The sequence below is a fragment of the Hibiscus syriacus genome, unplaced genomic scaffold (assembly GCF_006381635.1).
Source record: "Hibiscus syriacus cultivar Baekdansim isolate YM2019G1 unplaced genomic scaffold, ASM638163v2 tig00005929_pilon, whole genome shotgun sequence".
NCBI classification, from domain to species: Eukaryota; Viridiplantae; Streptophyta; class Magnoliopsida; order Malvales; family Malvaceae; genus Hibiscus; species Hibiscus syriacus.
Window position 1 is genome coordinate 75,391 of NW_024062071.1, and position 24,208 is coordinate 99,598.

General features: G+C 33.6%; 1 protein-coding gene, 2 long non-coding RNA genes and 1 pseudogene across 3 annotated transcripts; 2 read left to right on the forward strand and 2 right to left on the reverse strand.

The window, feature by feature from the left end:
• Positions 1-258: 258 nt before the first annotated feature.
• On the reverse strand, positions 259-3,974 carry LOC120200051 (annotated as a pseudogene).
• Positions 3,975-12,170: 8,196 nt separating this feature from the next.
• Positions 12,171-12,785, reverse strand: LOC120200108. Its single transcript, XR_005523515.1, has 3 exons — positions 12,568-12,785; positions 12,333-12,428; positions 12,171-12,216 (listed from the first exon to the last, which is right to left on the reverse strand). It is a non-coding gene; the product is annotated as an uncharacterized LOC120200108 (long non-coding RNA).
• A 4,843-nt stretch (positions 12,786-17,628) lies between these two features.
• On the forward strand, positions 17,629-19,063 carry LOC120200052 (probable WRKY transcription factor 27). Its single transcript, XM_039200991.1, has 3 exons — positions 17,629-18,266; positions 18,359-18,469; positions 18,547-19,063. Exons 1-3 carry the CDS (start codon positions 17,629-17,631, stop codon positions 19,061-19,063), a joined length of 1,266 nt encoding a protein of 421 aa, XP_039056922.1.
• A 2,214-nt stretch (positions 19,064-21,277) lies between these two features.
• Positions 21,278-22,754, forward strand: LOC120200020. Its single transcript, XR_005523508.1, has 3 exons — positions 21,278-21,678; positions 22,038-22,237; positions 22,564-22,754. It is a non-coding gene; the product is annotated as an uncharacterized LOC120200020 (long non-coding RNA).
• The last annotated feature ends 1,454 nt before the right edge of the window (positions 22,755-24,208 follow it).

The window sequence follows — 24,208 nt, forward strand, 5'->3', positions numbered from 1 at the left end:
TAAAGTAAGATTTATAGTGATTTTACCACTGAATTAAGGCATTGGGACGTTAAATCATTAATTTAATGATGATGTGGTCGTTTCTTCCTATGAACTTTAACTTATATATCAAATTTATCATTGAACTTTTAAAATATTTTAATTATAGACACTAAAGTAATCTGCATATCAATTTAGTTCCTAAAGAAATTCATCAACTCATCCGGTACCAAAACATTCATATTTTAAATCAGTAGTTGCAGATAAAGCAGTCCAGTTTTACATGAAAACCATAGGCTTTGGACTATGCAATGTCAGGATGGCTGCTTGTGATTTAGATTATGCTTTGCACAGCCTCTTTTGCAGTTCATGCAGCAATTTAGGGCCAACTGTATTTATGTTACCTGATTCATTTGATAAATAGAAGTGCATCTCAATTCGGATTAATTTTTTCATTTAAAAACAATCAATGTAGGGATCGGTTTACCTGCTCCGAGGGTCAAGATAACGGTTTCACGAAAAGGGTCCTTGCATATCTCGAGTGCTAGTTTATCGACCATGTCGTCCTGTAAACAGCCAACAAATTTAGGTAAGGCTAACAATTAGAACTCAATTTTCAGACGAGAGTAGCTGGGATGTTTTAAAACTATTACTAATTTAAAAGTTTTGCACTACCAGAGATGGAACGTATTCGGATGTAGGACCGACTATGAAGGTTGCTAAATCCTTTCCACAAACATTCCAAGGACCTGCTTCTCGAACGGAAAAAACCTGGCGTAACTAATCGTAATGTTAGTAAACCATGGAGATAGAAATTGCATCAATGGTGCATGAGGTACTTCAACCTGTACCTCTGTAATCACAACATGATCTGCAAAACTTAATGCAGCAGCAAAGTCGTCCTTGAATGCTGCTAGACGACTGAAAAACCGACCAAAATTCAGTCTTCTAAATGGTAAAAAGAATTAGGATATTCACCATTAATATTTTGTTCAAGTAAATGCCTGTATGTATGAGGCTGGAACACCGCTAACAGTCTCTTCGATGGGAATCTCTGCCGTGCTGCTTGAAGGACACAATATACTTCGGTTGGATGGTGTGCATAATCATCATATATTTGACATCCATGTATTTTTCCGATCATCTCAAAACGTCTAGAAAGGCCAATGAAATGGGGCAAATGTGTCTTCAAAGAGTTGATTAGTTCATGTACTTGTCTTTGGTCCTGTAAGAGTACCATAACCGTGGCTATAACCTGCGCAATACATAATGGTAATTAAACTAGTCAATGCTACATGGCTATGGAAACAGACAGAATCTTATGTGCAAAGAATCGAACTTTCCAATTTCAGCTTGAGATGAAAAAAAATCGAGATTCAGAGGAATATGCAGAAATTAACATAAAGCTTATATAATCCTACTGACAGAAGAGAATAATAATCGCAAGGTGAAATGAAATTTAAAATCAGCAGGCCTTTTTACTCACGGCTATTGAGTTGAGGACATTATGAACTCCTGGAATCTTTAGACTAATCTCTACTAATGGCTGTCCTCTATGACACTGTAATGGATCAAAGAATTCTGTAAAGTGGGAAACGATTTAAAAAGAAAAATACGGGGGTCTCAACCAAACAATTACAACAAAGAAACGTTCAAATGTCGAACACTTACAAGTACATAGTCACTGCCACCCTTTGAGTTGGGACAAATTGACGAAGCATGCCATTCATTAGTACTTGAAATTCCATACGTTATTATGTTATAACCGCATGTATATGAACCTGGAACTGACGTTGTATCATTTGCATACTCTGGTTTAGTCCCCTCACTAGTGTAATCTAGCAAGGAATATGCACCTGAACTGTTGGTTACCCTCCAAAGGAACTCCCTCAATTAGTATAACCCGACTAAATAAGAAACCACCTATAAACATTAATAACAGAAAACAATATGCTAGAAGGGAATGAGTCTTAAAAAACAACAATGGAAGTCGTCAAAGTATAGGATATGTGAAGTTTGGCAAAACATACTTATCTCCACATATAATGAGATGTCCACCCATTCTGATTCTTTTGAGGAACCTCCTAAAACAGGTTTTAACTGCTTCCTAATGGAAAAGAAAATATCATTCCAGGTCAAGCCCCAGTAACCAAAGGTTGTACAGAAAAGTTAACGTTCTCTGCAATTATTCGACAAAGAGTTCCAAACCTCATCTTGAAAAAAATCCACATGCTCCCACTCCACATTTGTTACAACGGCTATGTAAGGTGATAGCTCCAAGAAGCAGCCATCATATTCATCAGCCTGCCTCATAGTTAAATGGAATGTTACCATACAAGTTTAATATATCGGAGAATATGGAAATCCAACATCCTTATGCCTTATATTCCATAGAAAAGGGAAAGGAAGAAGTTATACAAAAGGAACATCAATCATTTTGATTGATTTGAAGGAATATTCAAGTACTGAATTGTGACCTTAAATTTTCACATTATATATATAAAATCAACTATTATGTTCAAGGTCTGTAAATCAGCCCTTGATTATTTTATAGGAAACAAACCCATCTATATAAGTACCACAAATGTTCATCCTGTTCCACCATACAGAGTATAATCTACCACAAAAATGAGAAACAGTCAAAGAATACCTCAAGCACAAAGTGCAGCCCATCACCCCGTATTGTATTTCCAGGAAACTGCAAAAATAGTTGGAACCCATTTGGAATAATGTTATAGACGAGGCAATAAACAGGGTAAAAAGGGTTAAATTGTAAGATAAACAGCATTAGCTAATCCGATTCAAATTTTGTACAACTTGTACTGTTGAAATGTTACCTGTGGGACGTAAGCTCCAACTACAGCTGTTAGATCATCTCCCATTGCTTTCAAAACATAAGCAAGTAAACTAGCCGTAGTACTCTTCCCTGAAATTAGTGAAAGAATATTTATGCTCATGGAAGAATGAAGAAGATGAATGAAATAAAGCTATCTTCACTATGCTTGTAAACACATATTTGTCAACATATCGATAGTATATGCAATGAAACGCCAAATGTAAAACTTAAGCAACAAAGCAAATTGAATGATAGTATAAAGATGAAGCATACCATTACGAATTACGATAACAGAACTAACGCAATTCCCAATATTAAAATACTTTACCGTGGGTTCCAGCGACAGCAATCAATTGTGATTCTCGGTGATCTTTGCTAACCAATAATCTCGTTTGTAACTGCGATAGGTCATCCATTAAAATCAACACGATGATATCAAAATGAACGAGTAACTAACTGGACGTAATTGGAGAATAAAAGTAAGTTAATTTAAGCTTAATACTCACACAGGTATTCCAAGGGATTTGGCAAGTAAAATCTCTACATTATCTTGACCAATAGCACTGGAAACAACAATGGCATTTGGGAATCTCAACCCATTTTCGCTCTCAATATTTAACGTAGAATGACCAACATGCAAGCGTACTCCAGCTTGCTGAAGCACATCCATGAAGCTGTTCCACTTCAAATCAGACCCACTTACCTCAAAACCCTAAAGATCAAATTAATTAAAACTCTTCTCATGGATACAAGTATCTGTTAGTTTCAGAACTCTGCAAAAGCTTACTTGTTTTACAGCCAACAAAGCTAGAGCCGACACCCCACAACCTCCAACACCTACGAAGTGAATCCAGTCTTTCTGGTTTAGATTCTTCAGTTGTACTAAGTCTAAGTTACAATCTTCCCCCCTTTTGGTTGCACGGATTGTTAGAAGTGAGATACGGCGATTCTCTTTCGAGGACAAGATGCATTTCTCCATCACAGAGCTTTTGTACCGTGAATCGGTTAAGTGAACGTGGATTTTTACTTTCTCCAGAAAAATCGGTTGAAAATAACGCGAACCGGTCGCCGACATCGCCTGAGTTTTCATCAAGTTTTAGTGCTGCAGTGGTTTTCCCGGGAAAGTGACGACTAACAAGGAGGGACTGGTTTGATCATTTAATTTCCTTATGCTCAGAAACGTGGGCCTAAATGTTTGATCATTTAATATTTTTGAATAACAATTTTAAAAAATAGTAAAAATTCATAAATCCTTTAAAAGTAATTAAAAATTTGTAATTATAGAAAATTCATAAAGTGATAGAGAAAAAATAATATTCGACCATTGAAGTTCAAAAACTAGAGAAGATGTGAAAGTTTGTTTTGTTGGGAAAATCGGGTTATTTCTCACAAGAAAGTAGTTTCAAAATTGACCTAAAATGTCAAGATCAAAACCGCCAAAGGTTGCACAGCGGATAAACCTGTCAAACTATTGAATATTGAAACACGATGAAAAGAATCGAATAAAAAACAATAAAGGAGAGAACACACCAAATTTATGAGGTGACGAGAATATCGTCTACTCCTCGGGCACCACACCGGATGATAACTTCACTATATCGCCAATATTACAACAAATGGAATTCTTTAGAATTCCCAGAGTGGGAGAATGAAGAATACAAGAGGAAGAGAGAACTTGTTTTTTGGGATGATTTCTAATGGAAATACTTAAGCCTATTTATAGTTGAGTTTCAAAAACAATATGTTCAAAGTTTGACCACCTAACAAAGATTTTTCCAATGTGTACAAGTTAGCCACCAAATATGAAATTCACATGTTCAAAGTTTGACCACCAACCAAGATGAAATTTCCAATAAGTTGGCCACCAACCAAGATGAAATTTCTAACTTGTCAACTTAATTTCTAGACAAATCTAACAAATCTCCACCTTGGCTTGAAATTACCAAGCCTACTCAACTTCTTCAACTCCCCAAATTTGTAGTGCCTCTAATTACGCTCACAAAAGCCACACACCCAAAGGTGTTCATACTTTCAGGATGTTAATCAAGTTCAAACAATGATTGAACTTGATTACTGTTACCACCTTGGTCATCATATCTGCAGATTTTCTGATGTCGCAATTTTCTGAAATAAAATCTTTCCTTCTTCAAAGATCTCCCGCACAAAGTGATACCTCACGTCGATATGCTTAGTCCTTGAATGGTAGACTTGATTTTTCGCTAAGTGAATAGCGCTCTGACTGTCACAATAGAGACTATTGTGACTTTGAACAACTCCCAAGTCTTCCATCAACCCGTTAAGCCAAATTACTTCCTTTACAGCCTCTGAAACTGCCATGTATTCTGCCTCTGTAGTAGACAAGGCCACCGTAGATTGCAATGTAGACTTCCAACTTACTGGGGCTTTAGCAAGAGTAAACAAATACCCAGTAGTTGATCGACGCTTATCCAAATCACCAGCATAATCGAAATCAACATATCCAACCATATACTGACCAAGTGCTTCATCCTGTTCAAAAATTAAACCAACATCCATAGTTTGTTGGAGATACCGTAGAATCCATTTCACAGCTTGACAATGTCCTTCTCCAGGATCATGTATGTACCTGCTCACAACTCCAACTGCTTGTGAAATGTCAGGACGCGTACACACCATTGCATACATCAAGCTCCCAACTGCATTAGCATATGGAACTTTTTCCATATACACTCGTTCTTCGTTAGTTTTAGGAGATAATTGAGAACTAAGTTTCAAATGAGAAGCCAATGGGATACTTACATATTTGGTATTTTCATTCATGCCAAAACATTGTAATACCTTTCTCATATACTACTTCTGTGTTAAACAAAGCTTCCCTCTCTGTCTATCTCTGCTTATCTCCATACCAAGAATCTTCTTGGCCTCACTTAGATCTTTCATCTCAAACTCTTGATTCAACTGAGCCTTTAATTTGTCTATCTCCTTTTGACTCTTCGAAGCGATCAACATATCGTCAACGTACAAGAGAAGATAAATGAAATATCCATCTTTGAGTTTTTGCAAATACACACAATGATCATATTTTCTTCTAGTATACTTTTTCCTCCTCATAAAGCTATCAAATCGCTTGTACCACTGCCTCGGAGATTGCTTCAATCCATAAAGCGATTTGTTCAGCTTATAAACCCATTTCTCACAACCACCATCTTTGTATCCTTCTGGCTGTGTCATATAGATCTCCTCTTCTAAATCACCGTGCAAGAAAGCCGTCTTTACATCAAGTTGAGCTAGCTCCAAATTCAACTGTGCTACCAAGGCCAACAATATTCTAATGGAAGAAGGCTTCACAACAGGGGAAAATACTTCATTGTAGTCGATTCCCTCCTTTTGAGCGTAGCCTTTAGCTACCAACCGTGCCTTGTAGCGAACATCTTTCTTGTTATGAGATCCATCTTTCTTTACAAATACCCACTTGCATCCAATGGCTCTTTTACCTTTCGGTAATTGTGCCAGTTTCTAAGTATCGTTCTTTTGGAGAGATTGCATTTCTTCATCCATGACACTTTTCCACTTATCACTTTCCAAGCTTTTTATTGCTTCTTGGTAAGTGATAGGGATATCATCATCAACAACTGGAAGAGCATATGTCACCATATCAACAAATTGAGCAGGTCTACGAATTTCTCTCCTTGGCCTTGTAACTGCAAGTGTTTCTGGTGTTTCCAATGGTTCTTGGGTTTGAACCTCTTCATCTTCTGATTCTTCTATTGGAGTTGAAGAATCAGCTGCATCAACTTCTGGGATCATTATCTACTGAAACTCCACCTGTTTTGGAGTATGCTCCACCTGCTGTGGAGTACTACTTGTCTGGACAGCTTCACTTGTTACCTTCTTTACTAGGGCAGATTCATCAAAGGTAACATCTCTGCTACAAATTATCTTCTTGGTGTCTAAACACCAAAGGCGGAATCCCTTCACTCCATGGGTGATTCCCATAAAAAGAGCCTTCTTTGCTCTCGGATCAAGCTTGGATTCCTTCACATGATAATAAGCAGTGGATCCAAATACATGTAAGGAATCATAATCAGTAGCAGGTTTTCCAGACCATACCTCCAATGGTGTTTTTCCTCCTATCGCTGATGATGGCAGACGATTAATGAGATGGCCAGCATATGTCACAGCCTCTGGCCAAAATGTCTTGCCTAACCCAGCATTAGACAACATACATCGAACTTTCTCCAATAGTGTTCGATTCATACGCTCTGCCACCCCATTCTGTTGTGGTGTATGTCTAACAGTGAAGTGTCGAACAATATCATACTCATGGCAAACGTCAAAGAATGGGTCACTTTTATATTCCCCTCCATTGTCCGTCCTAAGACGTTTGATCTTTCTACCAGTCTGGTTCTCGATCATATTTTTCCATTTCAGGAAAATTTGAAGCACTTCATCTTTAGACTTCATCGGATACACCCAAACTCTTCTGGAAAAGTCATCTACAAAAGTTACAAAATAATGGTTTCCTCCCAAAGACGATGTCTTTGAAGGACCCCATACATCTGAGTGAATATAATCTACAATACCTTTTGTATTATGTATAGTGGTGCCAAACTTCACTCTCTTCTGCTTTCCCAGAACACAATGCTCGCAAAAGTTTAATTTGCAAGCTTTTGCACCTTTCAACAATCCTTTCTTTTTTGCCAGAATTTGCAAGAATTTCTCTCCAGCATGTCCCAACTGCATATGCCACAACTGGGTTGCGTCCAAATCATCACCTCCGGAAGCTGCTGCAACTGCTCCAATAATTGTACTACCTTGGTAGTAATACAAATTATTTTTCCTGATGCCCTTCATCATCACAAGTGCGCCATATGTGACTTTTAAAACTCCATATCTCATAGTGACTACTGAGCCTTTGGATTCTAAGGCTCCCAATGAGATGAGATTTTTCTTCAAACTGGGCACGTATCGGACATCCGTCAGAACTCTAGTTGATCCATCTTGATTCTTCAATCGAATTGAACCTATCCCAACAGTTTTACAGGCATTGTCATTGCCCATATAAACAACTCCTGCATTTAGTTCCACTAAATCAAAGAACCACTCCCGATTAGGGGACATATGATAGGTGCAACCCGAATCTAATATCCACTCATCGGAATGGAATGTTGTTGATGAAGCAACCAATGATATGTCAGAGTCATGTGCATCATGCTCTGCAACACATGCATCTGGAGCAGCTTTTCCTTTCTTTTTCAGCTTCGGACAATCTTTCTTCCAATGGCCTTTCTCATGACAAAAGGCACATTCATCTTTTCCCAGTCTGGACTTCGACTTTGATCTCCCTCTCCACTTTGGCTTTTGACTTTTCAAGCGACCTCTTGCCACCATGGCCTATGCTGCTTCGTACTTGCTCTCCTTCTTAGTTTTCATCATGAGTTCATAACTATACAAAGCAGCAGTTACATCTTTAAGGGTAACATTATCCTTACCATGAAGTAACGTTGTCTCAAGGTGCTCAAATTCATCTGGAAGATATGACAACAACATTAAAGCCAAATCTTCATCTTTGAAGGTTTCATCCATGCCCAATAAGTCTTCCACTAGCTCATTGAACGCAGTGATGTGTTCATTCATACTGGTGTCTAGTTGATAATCAAATCTGAACAATCTTTTCTTCATATGGAGACGATTCTGAGAGCTTTTCTTCAGGAATTTTTCCTCCAAAGCTTTCCACATCTTACTTGCAGAAGTCTCGTTCTTGTAGCCATACTTCTGCTCCCTGGAAAGACAAGATCGAATCGTGCTACACACCAAACGATTGATTGTTCCCCATTATTTCTCCTCCATATATTCGGGCTTTTCTTCCTCAATGGTGATGTCTAGACCTTGTTGGAATAAAGCGTCTAACACCTCGCCTTGCCACATGCCAAAATGATCGGATCCATCGAACAACTCCACCGAGAAATTTACATTTGACATCACCCTCCTCACCGGTCCAGATGAAGAGCTTGATGTCTCAACTAATCCGTATTTTGGCATTTTAATTCTAACGAACAATATTCAATATCACGAACTATATCTTTTCAGCAACGGAACCACCAGGATAACCTCAACCGAAGCTCTGATACCAATTGTTGGGGAAATCGGGTTATTTCCCACACGAACGTAGTTTCAAAATTGACCTAAAATGTCAAGATCAAAACCACCAAAGGTTGCACAGCGGATAAACCTGTCAAACTATTGAATATTGAAACACAATGAAAAGAACCGAATAAAAAACAATAAAGGAGAGAACACACCAAATTTACGAGGTGACGAGAATATCGTCTACTCCTCGAGTACCACACCGGATGATAACTTCACTATATCGCCAATATTACAACAAATGGAATTCTTTAGAATTCCCAGAGTGGGAGAATAAATAATACAAGGGGAAGAGTGACTTGTTTTTTTGGGATGATTTCTAATGGAAATACTTAGGCCTATTTATAGTTGAGTTTCAAAAACAATATGTTCAAAGTTTGGCCACTTACCAAAGAATTTTCCAATGTGTACAAGTTAGCCACCAAATATGAAATTCACATGTTCAAAGTTTAGCCACCAACCAAGATGAAATTTCCAATAAGTTGGCCACCATCCAAGATGAAATTTCCAACTTGTCAACTTAATTTCTAGACAAATCTAACATATTTTACGTTTGTTTTAAGGAAAATAAATTTAATAAAATGAATTATTTTTTTATAAAAAAACATTTTTAGATATTATTTTATGATGTTTAAATGATGTTGTATAATTCATTTTTCACTGGTAGGTAAATATTTTTAAAATTATTTATTATAAACCTCAAATACAATGAATAATATTATTTATTAACAAATTAATATTATTATTTTTAAAATATTAGAATAATTTATTTAATATTATTTATGTCATACTATTATTATAATATTATATCTATAATTTTATAAATGAAAATATTACCATTATTATATTTTATTAAAATAAAATAATTATAAATTATATTAATTATTTATTAAAACAATAATATTATTAAAATATTAATATAAGAATATTATATTATATTATATTTTAAAGAGTATATATTAAATATTCAATAATTCCATAAAAATTATGAAATTAAGAAATAATATTAATTTTATTAATAATTTTTTGTATATTATTAAAATAAAAGTATAATAGCATATATTATAATAATATAATTATAACAATACAATATATTATATATTATTAAAATTATCAATAAATATAATTTAATAATTAATATTTTTATTAAAATGATATTGAAATAATATATTAATATTATATGTATAAAATAATAATGTTTTGAGTGTTTATGCTTTAAAGTGAAAAGTTCGTAAAATGACTTACGAAAAACAAATGGTAAGTCATTTTTTCAGAAAATGCAAATGAAATTCAGTTAACCAAGAAAATGAATTATATTGACCATATGTTTTCTGTCAGCCAAACACTGGAAAATGAGGAAAACATTTTTCGGAAACCAATTACAGGGAAACAAACAAACCCATAATGCATTTATTACATAAACTATCAATTTTTGTCTGTTTTAATACTTAAACTTCTAATCTTTTTAAAACTTAGTGTTTAAATTTTGAATGACATACTAAAATTAAACAAAAATTAAACTTTAGGTATAATTTTAAAAAATTAAAAGTTAAGATACTAAAACAGACAAAAACATATAGTTTATGTACTAAACGCAAGTTTACACTTTTTGACCGGAAACAACGATGTACACGTTGTCATAGATGATGTCATGCCATTCGGCAACGAACATGAGATGGATATCGATGTAGGCTCAAAAGGCCCAGATAATACTGATTGTCCGATTAGATTTCTACTGTTTCGACGGATGAGATTGCAAATAAGGGTGAACATTTAATTGAGTCGAGTTAAAAAATTCAAATTATTCGAGTTGACGAATATTATTTTACAACTCGAACTTAAATTAAAATTTTCTCTAGTTGAATTATTTGAGTTTCTATACTAATTTTATTATAATTATTTATAGTATTATATCAAAGATTTGTTTCAATCTTTCGACTCTCTCTCTCTCTCTATATATATATATTATTCTTTTCACATTTTAATATTATTTAATATATAAGTACAATAAAAAATAATAAAATATATTCATAATGTTATATTTCAAAGAAAGTATTTTGAGGATAAAATATTAATGAGAGTATAAAGGAATTGTAGACAAAATACAACATTGAGTAAAATGTAAAGGTAAGTAACTAAATAAAAAAGAGAGTACATTTTTAGTAAAAAAAGTAGAAATTGAAGTTACATAATATTCTGTTGTGGTATATTAGCTTGTGATTTAAATTTGGTAAAAAAATACTTAAAATAAAGGATGAATTGAAGAAATAAGGAAATTATGGAAAATTGAGGGACTAAATTAAAAAATAAAAAATTTATTGTCAAAAAGAAGAATTGAAGTTACATAGTTATTCTATTGTGGTATATGAGTATGTGGTTCAAATTTAGTAAAAATTGACTTAAAATGAAAGAGGAATTAAATGAATAATGAAATCATAGACTAAATCGTATAACTGTCAAAATACTGATTCAAATTTTCAATTTTTTGATTAACTCGAAATTCTAAAATTTAAACTCGACTTGAACTCGAACTCGAAAATCGAATTTATAATTCGAGTCGACTCAAATGACTCGAAATTGATTTTTTTTTCCGATTTTCCGAATTGCGATTGCAGATATGAAACTAATTCTGAAAATATGGCAAACTGCCTCAATTGTCACAAAACTTTAAGATTTATAGTGTTTTTACCACTGAATTTTAAATTAATTCATTTTAGCGTTGAACCTCAGATTCATTTTCAATTAAGGAATTGGGAAGTTAAATCATTAATTTAGTGATGATGTGGTAGTTTCTTCCTATGAACTTTAACTTGTATATCAATTTCATCATTAAATTTTAAAATATTTCAGTTTTAGACACTAAAGTAATCTGCATATCAACTTGGTTCCTAAAGAAGTCATCAACTCATCCAGGACCAAAACATTCATACTTCAAATCAGTAGTTGCAGATAAAGCAATCCTCTTTTACATGAAAACCATAGGCTTTGGAGTTCACCTTTTTTCCATCCAGAGCTCAAGACTCATGATGCAATGCCAGGATGGCCGCTTCTGCTTTAGATTCTGCTTTGCACAGTCTCTTTTGCAATTCATGCAGCAATTTAGGGCCAACTGTATTCATAGTACCTGATTTATTTGTAAAGTAAAAGTGCGTCTAAATTCGGATTAATTTTTCATTTAAAACCAATCAACGTAGGGATCGATTTAACTCCTCCGAGGGTCAAGATAACGAAGGGTCCTTGCATATCTCGAGTGCTAGTTTATCGACCACATCGTCCTGTAAACAGCCAGGGAGCTAAGAATCGGAACTTTTAAAAACAAATTTAGATAAGACTAACAATTAGAACTCAATTTTCAGACGAGTGTAGCTGGAATGTAAAAGTTTTGTACTACCAGAGCTGGAATGTATTCGGATGTAGGACCGACTATGAAGGTAGCTAAATCCTTTCCACAAACATTCCAAGGACCTGTTTCTCGGACGGACAAAACCTGGCATAATGAATCGTGATGTTCACAACATGATCTGCATAACTTAATGCAACAGCGAAGTCGTCCTCGAATGCTGCTAGACGACTGCAAAACCGACCAAAATTCAGTCTTCTAAATGGTAAAAAAAAAGGATATTCACCATTCATGTTTTGTTCAAGTAAATGCCTGTATGTATGAGGATGGAACACCGCTACCAGTCTCTTCGATGGGAATCTCTATCGTTGTGCTTGAAGGACACAATATACTTCGGTTGGATGGTGTGCATAATCATCATATATTTGACATCCATGTATTTTTCCAATCATCTTAAAACGTCTAGAAAGGCCTATGAAATCAGGCAAATGCGACTTCAAAGAGTTGATTAATTCATACTTAAATTTATTAACATTTTATTAAATTAAACTATTTGTATAGTATTATTATTAAGTTTATAGTTTTGAGTAAAGCTCGAAGAATAATAATTAAGAAGAATTCATATGAAAAAAAATATTATTTCAGGGGTATTTATGTTTAAAGTGGTGGGAATTGTTCATTACCTAATAATTTGAAGGTAATGACATTCTCACCATTTTAACCCAAAGTTTGATCCGTTTTAGTACATAAACTTTTAATTTTTCAAAATCATACCTAAAGTTTGATTTATGTTTTATTTTAGTATTGTTGTTCAAAATTTAACATTAAATTTTGAAAAAAATAAAAGTTTTAGTACTAAAACGGGTCAAAACTAATAGTTTAAGTACTAAACACGTTACATTTTTAATAGCGGAGATACTAAAATGAAATTAAAACTAAACATTAAGTACGATTTTTGAAAAAAAATAAAAGTTTAAATACTAAAATATATCAAAACTAATAGTTTATATGCTAAATACGTAGTTTACCCTTTAATTTTCCACAGCATAGTGGCTAATAAGAGGAAAGCAGAAGTCACAGACATTATTGTACCATACAGATAGTGAAGCAAATTATCGGTTCTTGAACCCACCAAAGCAATTATAAGGTAAACCATTTGCCCAGATGTTAGATGATAAACTGACCAATAAACTATGAAATCATAGTCGTGTAATCCTATACAGGTGGAAGAAGAAAGAAAACACGTGGCGACATTGTTGCCTTGCTTGAAAAGGTAAGAACAAGTAGGGTTCCAAAAAGGGTAAGATGATAAATTTAATGTTAATCAAATTTATGAGTATTAAGTAAAAATATTTTGTAATCTATTGTAAATATGTATTATAAGATAAGTCTTTAAATTTGATTTAATTCATTTATAATCTTAAAATTTTAACTCTTGATGATATCTAAATTCAAAATAATAAATAGACAAACACGAGCCAACTTACTTAAGTGGTTAAAGGAATCGTTGTTGTTCGTAGAAGTCACGAGTTCGAGCACTAACGACTGTAGCAAAGTAATTGAGTGTTTATTATCAAATGGTGGAGAATTGAGAGTATTTAAAATATATATTAATTTATAATAATTCTAAACTTAATAAATAATAATAATAAATCGATAAACTATGAAAACGGTATTTTTAGAAAATACGGTGCTAGTGGGATGGGTTGCATACAATTTAAAGGGCTTCCTGCCAAAACCGTGTCATAATATTATGTCACAATATATGCCATTCCACTCTTTTCGAGTAATAGTTTTGTCGTACGTGCATGCTAGAACCAGGTCTTGGATTCAAACTCTAGACCGGGCAACAGAGCATGAGCACTTTAGAGTTTAGACCATCATGCGCTAGAGGCACCAAAGCTCGGTTCGAGTTGCAGTCGAGGTGGACAAAACTACGATTAAATATTGATAAAGATTAAAATATTAAATTTTTTAAAAAAATATAGTGATTTATTAAATATTTAAACTCAAAATTCATAAGGTAATATTTAATTTGTCTAATATTTAAACTTACAATGATGTAAATTATTATTAGACAAAAAAAATTTGAGAACATTAAATCAGACTTCTTTATTTATTCCCCTACTTGATTAAATATTTAACCTATCGTATTTTTAAATATGAATACTTACTTTTACATACGTTAAAACACTATTAGACCAACATCTTTTGAATATATAAAAATTTTACAGGGTCGAGCAACAAAGCTTCATCCTTGCAGTCGAGACAATCGTATGAAACCCTACAATTTTTCTCACCGCATCTAGGGGCTTTCAAATGATTAATTTGGCCATCGACAAAATCAAATTTCTAATAATTGAATTAATTAAACTTTTTCTTTAATCTCTAATCGATTTTTTAAAATATTAATAATTTGATTATTTCAGTCGGTGGTCAAATTAACCGAATTTTTTATAATTATTTTTTAATTAGATTAAAATGAGTTTAATAGAGGTATTTTTTATTTGGGTTAAAATTTAATTAGATCTTGATATAGGTTTATTGTGGTTAATAAATAATTGAGTCTTAATTTTTAATGACTTTTAGCTTAAAATATGTACTTCATACATATAATATATTTTAACATTTTCAATTAATCAATTTATACCGAAGTATTTTTTAATCAAATATTAAAAAATATAATAATTCTTCAATCGGACTAATTTAAAGATTAATCATTTAATTTAAACTAATCCAGTTCGATTAATTTAATTAAAACAATACCACTTCACATCAACATCCAAAACTCATGTTAAGAGCCAGAATTGTACGTATAGGCTCAACCACATGTTGCAAGGGGCTTTACCCGTAAGTAGGGGTTACACCTACTCATCGTGCAAGGTCTACAGACCAATAATAAGACCATCCGTTTATGCACGTGATTCATTCCCTACCTTCAAATATTAACATGGTTAAATAATTTTATTTTTTTATTTAAATACAATATATTAATATTATAAAATAATTCTAACAAAAAATCAACACTTGTACTAAAAATATTTCTCTTATATTATCATTTAATACTATTTGATTGACAATTTAATTATTTTCGTTAGAACTTATAGAAAAAATTAATTTTTTCTTTCGAATTTATTTGAATGGAGTATTCAAGAAGATTAAACGGAAAAACATGTAAAATGTCAATTTGATGATGATATATTATGTACATAAAAATTATTTATTTTTAATTTTTTTAAACAAATACTACAATGTAATCATCACATACTAATAAAAATATTATGTACATAAAAAATATATCTAATCAGATCTTCTCTAAATTATTATTTAAAACATCCTAATTTAATAAATAATTACTTGAGTTGATTTAATGTGAATTTATTGTGCTCGTTGGATGAGACACCGGAACACAATATCTCCTTGGAAAGGCGCAACGATTAGAGTGCGTCTTATGTTTTATTACAATGGTAATCTTAGCATTCCAACCGTGTGACCATATATGAGCTTATTATTTTTCCAACGTCCCATACAAGCAAATTTGTCTATCCTTGGCTTTTCTCGACTTTGTCATTCCAAATTTTATTGGTAATTTGATATGTTTCATTGAAAATGCGTTCCACTAAAAATTACTTTTGAAAAATATATATATTATTTTTTTTCGTATATATCTAATTTGATTAATAAAAATGAATCATTTTCTGTAATAATAATTATAAATAAATGTATTATATTATAAAACATGGATGTTTTTTCAAGACAATATAATACTGACAAACAATTTTGAAATTTATTTTATATAGTTTATTTTCCACGTAACTCGTTCTGAAATCAAGATAAAAAATTCAATGGATTCAACCTTATTATCATCCTTACGGGTAAATAATGTAGTCATTTGATATTTAATGCAAAATCTAAAAATCAGTGAGCCATTGGAGGTATATTTTAGAATTTTGGATATGATAAAAAAGTAAATATGTGTATATGTGACACATTAAATGTAACGCATATTTTTCAATTTTTAATTTTCATTTTAGATAACGAAATTAACATTTTTGATAGAAAAAAATAACATTTTAAGTAACGTTCTATTGAAAATATAAAAAAAATTAATATTTCTGATGATGTACTTTCTTAGTTTTATATTAAACTATCGTACAATAGAAATACTCAAACAAAAGCGAAGGTGAGGGATAATGAAACTCAGAAACCTCAAATCTTATATAGTTCAACTCAAATCTTATAAAAAAAATTAATATTTATATGAAACTCAGATAAATATAATATTAAATATTCGGTTGAACGATCTCTTAGTTCAATTCATTCATTTTTCGAATTTAGTTAGATAGTGTCAATATATTAATATATTTCATTTTTATTCTAATACCGTTAGATCATATTCGAATCTTTAAACTAGGTCGTATTCGGACATGTGTATGAAATTATTCTCGATTCAAATTATCGTTGGATAGAATATTACAATTTGATCGTATTAGAGCATTTAATTAGAGTTATTCTTTATTCGAATTACGTTACATTTTATTCAAATCTTACCGTTAGATCGTATCAAAATATGTAGTTAGATTTCATTCGAATCTTATTAGATCATATCAAATTTAATCTAAATACTTTTTAAAAAATAATATAAAACATCTTAAACAAAAGATAAAATTCTTTAATAATATTTTTTAATCCACAAGACTCAATTTTAATACACTAGTTACAAAAGAATATTGGTTTATTTATATAAGAGAATAAATCAAATCGTACCGAATCAAATGATAATTTAAGAAATTGTTATCATGTCTTGAGGTTTTAATTTTTTTTATTAATCTGATGTAAATATAAAATATTATTTATTTAAAGATATATTTCAACCAGTTGACATTAAAAATTTCTGATATTTATGATGTTCGAACTTAAGATCTAAAAGAATCATAACACTTCGTCTACCATGGAAACTGGTTATTGATGCTGAAATTTCAAATTCAAACACTCTATATATGCAGGGATATTCTGAAGTCAATAATAAAATAAAAAATTAGTGAATAATGGTAATCCAAACTTTATTTCACCGAAAACTTCTTAATTATTACGTCAGCAACTAGATACCCATAGATAGATAAAAACGTAACACCCAAAATTTGTCTGTCGTCTCACCTGTATAAATAATAAACAATTACCAAGTCAAGTGCACCACCATTTCTTCTCTTTTTCTTTCTATTTCTAACTGTCTTATGCTCCCTTCCCTTTCCTTTTCTCTCTGTTGATTTCCTCTCTTTTCCACCGAAAGTCAGCGCCGTCCTTCTCTCTCTTCCGGGCCTCTATTTCCTTCCCGCTCGACGGAAAAATGGCTGCGGAATGGGATCTTTTTGCGGTGGTGAGGAGTTGCAAGTCAACCAGGAACACCGCCAGCTCCAGCGTAGCAACCAACCTTTCCTCGAAAGGGAACAGCAGCGGTTGCAACGATGACCCTTTGGCTTATTTGCCCTCATTGGCGGTTGAGCAAGAAGCTGACCCGTTTCCATTTCCTAATCAAAGTAAAAGTGGTTCTTACCGTTCTTTACGAGATTCTCAGGAGCCCGTTTTGACACAAGCTGACCCCACCATCGTGGGCAATTATCGAGGCGGAGATCCGTGCTTTTTGGGGCCCGTTGAGGGTGGATACATTGGCCAACATTATCGGTTACAACACCAGCTGCTGCTGCAACAACAACAACAGTTCGCCGTCAAGACGAACCTAGCTCCTGTTTTCACTTTCGATCAGTTTCTAAACCAGAGTCCACCTCGACCGAAGAAGTCTAGAAAGCGAGTTGTTCAACTTCAACACCATCAGTTTCAACAGCAGCAACAACAAGAACCGGCCACCATTACGACGAGCCGAGTTCCGGTTTTCACTTGTGGTCAAATTGTGAACCAGCGACCACCTCAACCGAAGCGGTCGAAAAAAAGAGTTCAACATCCGGAGGTTCCAAGATTAAGAAGGAGGTGAGGTGATCATTTGTTCAAAAGATTGAAGCTTTGCAATTCTTTGTTAGTTTAAAAACCAAACCGTCCATTTTGTCTTCTGGTTTTTGCAGGAGGAACCAGCCGAGTACTGTATGCCATGTAACGGGTGATAATCTGTCTACTGATCAATGGTCATGGCGTAAATACGGACAAAAGCCCATCAAAGGCTCCCCCAACCCAAGGTTGAATCAATTTCCGTGCCCTCCAATGCCTTCTTTTTTTTTTTTGGTTTGTGATTATAAAATCTTGGTTTCTTCAGACACTACTACAGGTGCAGCAACTCAAAAGGGTGCTCGGCGAGAAAACACGTCGAGCGTAGCAGTTTGGACCCCGACAGCTTTATTGTTGCCTACACCGACGAACACACTCACAGCAAGCCTACTCGAAGAAGCAAACTATCGAAGGCCGCCGCCAATGTTTCTTCCTCCTCTTTCATCTCTCCAACGACGCCACTTTCGGCTCCTGAAGACGGAGATGCCGCCGACACCATGCAAAACGCGGGCGATAATGGAGTTAAAGAAGGTGAAAACGATAAAAACAGGGCTCTTGAAACGCCTCCTGTTGTAGAGATCGATGATGATGAAGATGTTATTTTGATCCCCAACTCGCATGTCAATGAAGATCTTCTCGAAAGAATGGGAGAACTCCTGGGTGGTGCTGGTGGTAGCAGTAGTTCTGGTAGTGGATTAGAACCTAACTGGCCGGCCTTTGGTGGCAACTTCTCTTCTTGGTGCAGCGGTAACTCCGCCTCCGGAGGCACCGCTGGTCGTGGCTGATAGTCTGGTTTTCGACCTCTATTTTGCAAAGTTGGTAGTAGTTTTTTCCCCTTCGTTTTGAAACAGAGAAACTAAGAATACTCGAAAGTTTCGGGAACTTGACCTCAGTTATCCTCTTTAATGCTTCGACAAGATTAATAATACAGAAGAGAAAGCTTAGTTTATACCTTTAATTTCGTGCAAACAAAATATTCTATTTGCATTACTTTCGAGGTTTTTCTAAATAATCTATTTATTTTTAATATAAATTAGATATTACTCTTATTTATGCTAAAAATTATAATACTTTTAATTAGATCAATTAATAATTAATATAATTTATAAAAAATAATTTAGTACTTGAAATATTTTATGGAATACTACTATCGTAAATCTGTATTTATTATCGAGTTTAATTTCAGACCATGAAATCGTGTCCGGTTGGGGGATCCTTTGTCACGGGACAAAAAGCAAAGATATTCTCTTCTCTATTTCATGTGTGTTCACAGGGGCGGAAGGGAGTTTGCCTAGGTGGATCGGTTTCATGGTCAAATATTTCTTATTTGTTTTCTAAAAATTGGTCAAACTTATTTTATGAATATTAATATTTTAATCATATATAACACGTGTATTCAAACTTAGTTGAATTCATGTTTTTGTTACGTAATAATTTAAAAATTCTCAAACGTATTTTGGCGTATAATTATCTTTAGGCTTAATACCTAAATAAGTATCTAAACTATACATTTTATGTCAAATAAGTACCTACATTTTCTGGCCCATTCGGGTGCTTAATACCCGGGCCGTTACGTTGTTAGTTCTTCCAGTTAAGTGACACGTGTCATAAACTGATAATTTTAATTTTTATATAAAATTTTAAAAAATTGAATTATATATTTTTAAAAAAGAAAACACAAAAAATTTAAAATAACCCCTAAACTTTGAAAACCTTCATTTCAACCCTTAAACCCACGCCAACCGCTGCCCTTTGCCGTCGAAGAAGCTCCACCCAACCTCCCCTCCCCTCGGCGACCAAAACCCTTATGAAATCATCACCGGTTGACGATCGATTGATGGCAAATCAATGTTTTAAATCCCGCAAATGGATGAAAATCACGATTCCGACGGTGAATTGTGACAACTACTACGACATATGACTAGGATGATGGCAAAGACTACGTCGGCGGCGATGGTCATGGCCAGAGATGACAGATTAAGGTTAGGATTTGGGATTTCGGGTTGTTTTATAATATAAGTTAGAGTTTTTTTTATAAATATAATAATATTTTTAATATTTTTTAAAATAAATTTCAAAATTACCAGTTATGACATGTGTCATTTAACGGTAAAAACTAACACTATTGACGACTCCGACATCTAAAGTGCTAACATTTGTAACGTTAAACACCCAGGTGAGCAAAAAATGTAAGCACTTATTTAGCACAAAAGATATAATTTAGGCACTTATTTAGGCATTATGCATTATATTTAATTTAACTAGTTAAAATCTTTTTAATTTAACTAGTTAAAATCTTTTTAATTTAACTAGTTAAAAAGAAATATACTATTAAAAGTGTCTTTAAATATATAAATAATGTATTATTTTCTAAAGTTGGAGCAATTAATTTTTTTTATTGTAAACATGAATATTATTTGTCCCAAATTGTAGTGACAAAATAAAAAAGGGTAAATTATGCGTTTAGTAACTAAATATCAGTTTTGGTCCATTTTAGTACCTAAACTTTTAATTTTTTCAAAATCACACTTAAAGTTTAGTTTTTGTTTCATTTTAGTACCTTCTTTCAAAATTTAAAGTTATTTTTTTAGAAAAATTAAAATTTTAGGAACTAAAATAGACCAAAACTGATTGTTTAGGCGCTAAACACGTTGAGTTTTTAACGGTGGGTACTAAAATGAAACAAAAACTAAACCTTATGTATGATTTATAAAAAAATTAAAAGTTTAGATACTAAAACAAACTAAAATTAATAGTTTAAGTACTATATGCGTAGTTTACCCTAATGAAAAAGAAGCACTGTAGATATTACTTTATACTATGGTGGGCTGTGCTCGTGTTTCGGCCCAAAGTACTAATCAAGACTTCGAAAATCACCCGGATGAGAGTGAAGCCGTCCGATTATGTGGTAGGAATAGTCGGCTGAGATTTATAGCACGATATATCCACTATATAACTCACCTGAAAGCAAAGCAGGACATCCGAAAGAAACGAGGGAATCAGAGGGGAAAACGAATAGGTAAAAGTCTAAAAGTGTTCCTGCGATTGATCTCGCGGCCATTGTTGGCGAAGGTGAAAGAGACGACGGGGATCGTCGGACTATACGTGGTACCCAACGCCAGGGAAGTCCTCATCGGTCTTTACACCAAGACCCTGAAGGAGATCCTGGCCGTTCCTGAAGACGAGGGCTACCGTAAGACCGTTGAAAGCTTCACGCGCCACCGTCTCAAGGTCTGCCAGGAGGAAGAAGACTGGGAAATGATCGAGAAACGCCTCGGATGTGGCCAGGTCGAGGAGCTAATCTAGGAAGCGCGTGACGACACTCTCATCGGCTAAATGATCGGTTTGCACCATTTCATCTCTCTTTTCCCGAGCTGATGAAGCTCAATCTTATCGTTAGGTCAGCCATTCTATCAGATGTTTTCTTTGTTTTAATGATTGTTCCAGTTTTTCTACTATAAAATCTGGGTCCATTAAACTTGTACCAGCTGAGAATTCTTAGGGAGATGGATATGCATCTATTTCATAGGGTTAACATATATAAATTTAGTTAATATTAATCGTCTTTTATATATGCTGAGAATTGCATTTTCGCCAATTCCTTACTTGGTTGTTTGACATTCTATGAGTTGTTCTCTTGTGTCCAATTAAGTTTCCTTTTGTTGCAAGCATTTGATTGAAAGAAAATTGCAACAAGATTTATGATATTTTGCTATTTTCTTAGTCCTAATGTCTGTTCTCTGTTACGATGGGCCGCAGAGTGGGATCCCTGGGGTGTTCCCGATGACTACGATTGCGAGGTTATCGAAAACAATGCTCCAGTTCCCAAGCGCGTTCCTCTACACCGACCCAGTCCTCTTCCGGAGGAGTTTTACAAGACGTTAGAAGCTGTTTCGAAGAAGGACGAGCCTAAAATCACCCCGGAGAGCCACAGATAAAGGAGTAGCTTGGTGAAGGCGGTAAGGTTTTGAGAATTGAGATTGCTTTGTTTTTGTGTTCGTTAATCTTGTATTGTGCCTGTTACCACTGGTGGAGTTGGACTTTAACCTAAGATAAAAGCTGGACTAGAACCTTTCAGTTGCTAATAATATTGAATGACACAGGTCACCAAATTTTCTTGTCCTATAAGCTTTGGCCTCTAAGAAAATACTTCTAATTCTTTATTAGTGTGTTCTGATTGTTGTACTGCATGAAGCTTTAACATTTCGCCTATTGAATCGATTGGCAAATACTGGATCTTTTAATCCACAGAGCCAATTTAACCTTGTTTCCATTCTGTCTTTAGGTCAGCTTACCCTCTGAAACCAGCGCTGGTTATTTTCAGGGGAAAGATGGAAAGCTGGATGTTGCCGCAGCTTTGAATATTTTTTTACAAGGTTATTACATTGTTGATGCGGGTTTTGTTACTCGTTGGGTATAAAAAATCTAGGGTAAAGTACACAAATGGTATTTTCACTATAGGTTACTTTCTTTATTAAGCTCATCTATTATTAAAAGTTATAAAATAGTCCTTCAATTATAGAGTGTTGTTTTTGTTGAGTCATCAATTATTAAAAGTTATAAAATGATCATCCGACTATTTATTATGTATCAAACACATCATTTTTTGTTAAAAAATTGACGGTATTCTAAACTAAATTTTAACCATTTAAGTGTAATATAATCTTATAATTTCAAACGACTATCATATCGTAATGGTCATGTTAACGTTCAATTAAGATAACCACTAATATTTTAACAGAAGAATATGAGTTTGGAATATAATAAATATTCGAGTGATTATTTTTACCTTTTAATAATCGAAATAAAATAATATATTTAGATAAAAGATTATTTGTGTACTTTATCCAAAAATCTAAGAGTACCTAATAAACACAGTTAAAAAAACCGCACGTTAAAACAAGAGACGAGCTCCCAAATAAACAAACAAGTAACTTGACAATCGTAATAAAGCTGAATCAAAATTGGTTGAAGTAATTTTATTCGGTTTGAACTCCTAATAATCAAGTACTGTATTTTTGGGAAGGTATTGTAGTAAAATTGTATAAGACGCATATAACATTTATCATAACTCATCTCTCAATGTACACATGTACAATAATCCGATTAAGGACTTAATAGTAATCCCATTAAGGACTTAATAATAGCATAGATCGAATTATAGAATGATAAATTATACCGTTCTTTATTGAACTTTACTCTCTCTTTTATTTCGCTCATCGTACTTTTAAATTTTCTATTTTGCTCACTGAACTTTACAAATTAAATCATTTTGCTCACTTTGTCGTTAACTCTCTCTTCTATTTTGTTCACCCAATTATAAAATAAAAACAAAAGGTAGTCAAATGACATCGTCAACCACCGTCGATCGTCGTAGACGGTGACCTTTCGATCTCAAATTTTATGGGTCATTTTGTCTCGACACCTTGAGTCTGAATTCAACCTCTATTTTATCGAAATTTGCTCCAAAGTCCACGAATCGAATGTTGAAAGTGAGGAAGCTGAAACGTTTTCATTCGAGATTTATGAATTTTGAGACATTTTCTAGCGAAGCAACCATTAAATTCAGGTTTAGGGGTCGAGAAGAACCGATCCATGAATTTTAGGACCGAACAACCAACATCAACGACGATCGACTGTGGCTGGAATAAAAAATGACGTGGTGACCAACGGCGACAATGGGAAAAAGAAGAAGATTCGAAACGTCATTTTTGTGTATATTTGAGTCTTTCAAAATGACATCGTTTTGATGATTGTGCAATATCATAACACCGTTAGAGATTCTCAGGCCATATATGATTCTAATCTCCTATCTCGGACTGGATTGCCTGATCATATTTTTTCTATTTATATGGAGCTTGAGGATAGATGAGTTTGTTCTTATGTCTCTGGGGGGCTTCTCCACTGCTCTTTTCATTATTCAACAAATA